Raw genomic sequence first — 5,155 nt, 5'->3', positions numbered from 1 at the left:
ATTAAATGGATCAGAGCAGAGAAAGGCTGAAGAGTCGGAATATGATCCCGCTGATCTGGGCAAAACGATGATGAATGAATGAAACAGGCAGAAATGGATTTTCCCAGAATCATTTCCATCCAGAGGAGAATATGAAGGTAAATAATGTTGAGTTTTCTGACAGCTCTGACTGGAAGAGGCGTCCATGGCGACGCTCACTTCCTGTTTGTGTTTTCACAGGATGACTCTGAGGCCTGACGGCTCAGAGGAACAACGGCAGGTTGACCTCTGACCTCTCAGAACGACACGGAGGAAAACGCCTCAGCGCCGTCTGATAAACGTCTCATCCTGTAAGAAACAAGGAAACTAACTCAGCTATGAAAGTCTGATGATTTAAAAAACTCAATAAAATCTGGAGTTTTATTTTCTAGACTTAGGACGACATCAGCAATGTCCTCAGAGCAGAAATGGGGTTAAAGGTCATCTCCACACAACTCAGAGGGAGAGAAAATCATTTTTACATCCAGATAATAAAATTAAATGAAATATTGCTGAATCTGCTGTGTTTCCTTCACTTATTGTTACATTTTTGTATATTTTATTATTTATTTTCATTTTTTTTTTTTTTGCATTTGCACCTGAAAGTCACTCAGGAGAACGGCAGACGGTTTACACTTCGGTTCAGATCAAAGCAGCTTCATGTGTCAGAACGGCCTAGTCCATGTCCAGAACTGAACAATATAAAGTATCTGCAGTAGGAATGGGAAGTTCTCCATCCAAACCGATGCAGCTTTCAGCAGATTTTAAAGAACGGGCAAAAGTTTCAGAGCGACCCGTCTGCTTCAACACATCGTCTGATTCGGTCGTCGGACCAGAGAGACGTCAAACCGCTGCAGGACTCTGGACCTGCAGGAATCGGCTTCTATTCAGGAGGGAAGGAAGAAAATGTCTGCCCCCCCGTCATGATGACAAATGTTACTGGACGATAAATTCTCCCAGAAGTCATTGCGATAAACGATAACTGTTGTTTGAGACCATTTTCAAGTAATCTGGTAATGGCATATTAATTCAAGAACATAATAAACTTTAAGTCCTAATGAACATTTAACACCAGAACTGGAAGACTTTAAATATACAAAATAAATAAAACAACAAAAACAGCAAATAGGATGAATTATGAAGTCTCTGTAAAAAGTTTGAGACCAAAACACCAGATTTAAGACTTTTATTGTTTTTGGTAGAAAGAAAGAAAATCAATAAATCATGTAAATGGAAATAAATGAGCTCATTTTAATTTATTATGCGATTAATTGATTCACTGCAGTAGGTCCATGCCACACTTTCCAGATTTTTATTGGTAAAAAAAAAAATGCAAAGAATCAATTTCTGCACAAGTTTGTGTTGGATTGTTTCATAAAATCCTAATAAATCAGATCAAAGTTTGAACAACAACTACCGATTCTTTTCCAAACCTTTCTGGACTTTACTTTAACTAGGCCAAAGTAAAACAGGGTGCACCTTCTGTTCTCCATCCAAACATCTGCCCCCCAGTCAGGAGGTTTCTGGTGTTTGAAAACCATTTTCCCCAAAGCAAGAGATTCAACCAACACAAACAAAATGCCTGAAACGAGCAACCACAGGAAGAGGAGCATCATGACCCCCATCACCACACACACACACACACACACACACACACACACACACACACACTGCTCCCAGGATCCTGAACAGAGCCGCTCAGATCCAGGAAAAAGTTTCCGCTTTCCAAACATGTTTGACTCTCAGGATTTCCTCACATCTAGAAGTTCAAGGTCCAACAGAGACACGGAGACAAACTGCGAGGACAGACAGGCGCAAACAAAAGCCGCTAAAAATGTAACTAGCGGCCGAATCGCCCCCATTCGCCCCGCTTCTGATGGCGCTAAATCAGCGCCAGAACATCCGGAGCGGCGCCGCTGCTGGCGCATTTCATTAAGACCCACAACCAGCAGCTGCGCACAATCAGCACGAAGCGGCGCAGCGGTGCGTCAGGACGGGCACGCACACACACACACACACACCGCGGGTTGCTCACCAGTACAGCAGCTTGTTGTTCAGGATTGCGGGGGTTTTGTCCGAGGCGCAGTTGATGCACCACATTGTTGCTGCTGCGGATCTGCCGCGAAACGAACCGGGAGGAAGAGACCGAACCGAACCGAGCCGACCTGAGCCGAACCGAGGCGAGGCGAGGCGAGCTGGCGGCGGACCGGAGATGGAGCCGCGGTGCAGCGCTGCCTCTGCCGCTCTGACGGAGTCCTTCCTCCCAGCTCTGCCTCCCTCCTCTTCCTCCTCCTCCTCCTCTTCCTCAGAGAACAGCATCATCAGCAGAGGCGGTGCTGAGATCCTGATGGACCGGGGCCCACGGCCCACATAAATAAATACCTTCTGGGTTTGTACACAGACTTAAGTAAAGGTTTAATTTAATCTCAGATGTTGAATTTTATTCAAAGTTTACAAAACAGCTGAGGAAATTGGTGCTTTATAATTTATCCAGAAAAAATTAATTTAGGGGAAGCTAAGAGTGCTAAATGTTTTCAAAGTTAACAAAAGAACAAACATAAAAATCAGCTCCTCTATTAGCAGAAACGTGCCACCACTGCCTTTTAAACTATGGTCCAAATTCAGAGCAGCTGGTCACTGAGTTTACACCAGAGACCTCCTGCTGCTGTGTAGCCCCCAAATATGTCATTCATGTCTACTGTGTGTGCTATTAAATGCTATTAAAGGAACAGAACTGGTTTATGTTTTCTAATAACTCTAAGCAGCAGACCTGTTCACTATTCACAGGTTTTCTGTGGAATCTGACTCCAAATTATTCAGTTTTTCATAGAGCATATTTGAAATATTCAAAAGAAAATGGAGCTGGGAAGGTGAAATGTAAGAACTGACATGCTAATAGGTTAGCATTTTCAAGGCAGCCAATCCAATCAAGCAAGAAAAGGAAAAGTTTCTGACATGAAAAAGAGCAAAAGAACCATCCAGGTGTGGAGGATTCAGAAAAAATAATAAATAAAAAAAACATGAGAACCGCTGGTCTAATAAAGTACGGGGCAGCATTCATGTCCAAACTTCGATCACAGTCATCATTTGTTTTGTTTTTATTTTTTCGGCAAACTTTTCTTATCTTTTCTTAACAAAAAAAGGATTTGGGTCATCCTCTCTTTGAAAACATTTCCTGTATTTAGATTTTATTAGTTTTATACTCAAATAAAAAAGAAAGCAAAAAGTGTGATCACCAAAAAATGTGTACTTTGCGTTGAACCTATAAATTTTCCTTCTGAAAAGACTTTGTCAATAAAAACTCCAAATAAAAACCATTCTTCAACTGTGAACACAAAATTTGTTCACATGTTGGACATCGTTGTGCTCAATAAATGTAAAAAATGATTGAAAAGTGAATAAAAGTGAGAAAAAATATTTTAAAGTCGATGTTTTTTCCTGTGGCTAGAAGCCGATGGTGTTTCCAAGGTTTGATTCTCTGGACTAAAAGATTTCTTCTCTTTAAACTGAATGTTTATCACAGGCAGCAGATTTTAAATAAAAAACACTGTTTCTGTTTTCAGATAACGAGTGAGAAAATGTCGCTGCTTCTGTCGCCGTGACGACGGAGGAAGCAGAGAGGAGCTGACAGGAAGCTGACAGCGGCCGTGACGAGCGGCAGCCGGCGGGCGTCTCAACGCCGTGATGTGCTGCAGCCTCAGGGCGCAGGCCGAGTGGGGCAGAATGCCGCCGGCGAAACCTCCCCACACGCAAACAGAACCGCCAGAAACACGACTCCGCCTCAGAAAACCCATCCAGGAATCAGTCCTGATCTGCTCCTCGTTTTACTAAATTAATCTGAGAGAAACCTGAAACGCCGTCCTGCTCTCAGTCTGGAGGCTGTTCAGCTCCTCATAATGATGATTATCTCCCTTCATCATTAAAGAGCCAGTAGGAGGTAAAATTAACTCCTTTGATCTTTCCAACATGTTTTAATGTTTTTAACTCAACAAAAACAAACCTGGAGAGTTGCTTTGATTCTGGCAACCAGTCAGCTTCAAAACGCCTTGGTGGACCTAGCCCCGCCTTCAAGGCACAGCTCCGCCCCCACTCAGCTCCTTCAGACTAGCCAGCAGCAACTAGCAAACACCTGGGGAAACAGCTGAGCTCATTATAGGAACTACTTACATGTTGGATGACCTCCAGGAGGCAGAACTCCAGAAAGAGCAGGAGATTTTAAAGAGACAGCGGCCCAATTTCAAGGTTTTACATCAGGAAGTAAATTTTCTTCTAAGTCATATTTGCTATATTCAGCATTTTATAACATCAGGAGGTAACATAGTTATTTGATTATGCTCTAAAACGGCACAATGTGCCTGGAAAACACATCATACTGCCCATCTAACGTTCGTCTTCTACCAGCAGTTAATCCGTCCTGTTCTACTGATGGACATAAAAACTGATAATATACATTTATGAACAGAACGCCAGAAGGTTTTCAATCTGTTAAACTCATGACAATAAAACCGACATAGAGGTCCACAGAACCCAGTATTCACCAACTTCCCTTTCTGGTCTCCAGTGGGACCGTTTTTAGGGTCGGACCGAACCGGACCGTCAGTTCTGTCGGACCTGCAGATCCAGAGTTTTCCTGCCAACACAAACTCTCGTCCTCGTCATAATTCTCTCTCTCCTCCCATCCTTCAATCTCAGGGCAGTTACCGTGGGCAACAAAGTGTGAAACATAAAAGCGCTTCCCCTTGGTTTCCATGGTAACTGGAGTCAGGGGGCTTGCATGGTTTTTTTAACGCTCTGTGACAAAATGACCCACACTTTCTTCCTCCCCTCCTTCCACTTACTGTCATCCTCTCATCCTCCTTCACCCCACTTCTCCTCACTGGCATTTAAGTTCACATGCTTTTTAGTCTCCCTGCATCTCTCTCTATGCTTCACCATCCATCCATCCATCCATCCATCCATCATGTTCAGCAGGAAGAACAAAAAACCTCTGCTTCACCATCCATCCATCCATCCATCCATCCATCCATCCATCCATCCATCCATCCATCCATCCATCCATCCATCATGTTCAGCAGGAAGAACAAAAAACCTCTGCTTCACCATCCATCCATCCATCCATCCATCCATCCATCCATCC

The 5,155-nt window shown here is 43.3% G+C and overlaps 1 protein-coding gene across 4 annotated transcripts in view; it reads right to left on the bottom strand.

Moving 5' to 3' along the window:
• The window catches only part of LOC103153489 (IQ motif and SEC7 domain-containing protein 1-like), a 113,593-nt gene that overhangs the window by 47,355 nt on the left and 61,083 nt on the right, over positions 1-5,155 (bottom strand). Inside the window, exon 1 of one of the 4 annotated variants that reach the window (XM_016661950.1) lies at positions 2,054-2,352. The exons of the other annotated variants lie outside the window; for them this stretch is intronic. Coding sequence (XP_016517436.1) covers positions 2,054-2,340 — 287 coding nt within the window. The 5' untranslated portion in view covers positions 2,341-2,352. Of the gene's footprint in view, positions 1-2,053; positions 2,353-5,155 lie in introns of those variants that run through there. 4 annotated transcript variants of the gene reach the window in all.

This window comes from Poecilia formosa, unplaced genomic scaffold (assembly GCF_000485575.1).
Source record: "Poecilia formosa unplaced genomic scaffold, Poecilia_formosa-5.1.2 Scaffold351, whole genome shotgun sequence".
Lineage (NCBI taxonomy): Eukaryota > Metazoa > Chordata > Actinopteri > Cyprinodontiformes > Poeciliidae > Poecilia > Poecilia formosa.
Note: the sequence above shows the minus strand (reverse complement) of the source record. Positions and strands in the feature narration are given on the sequence as shown.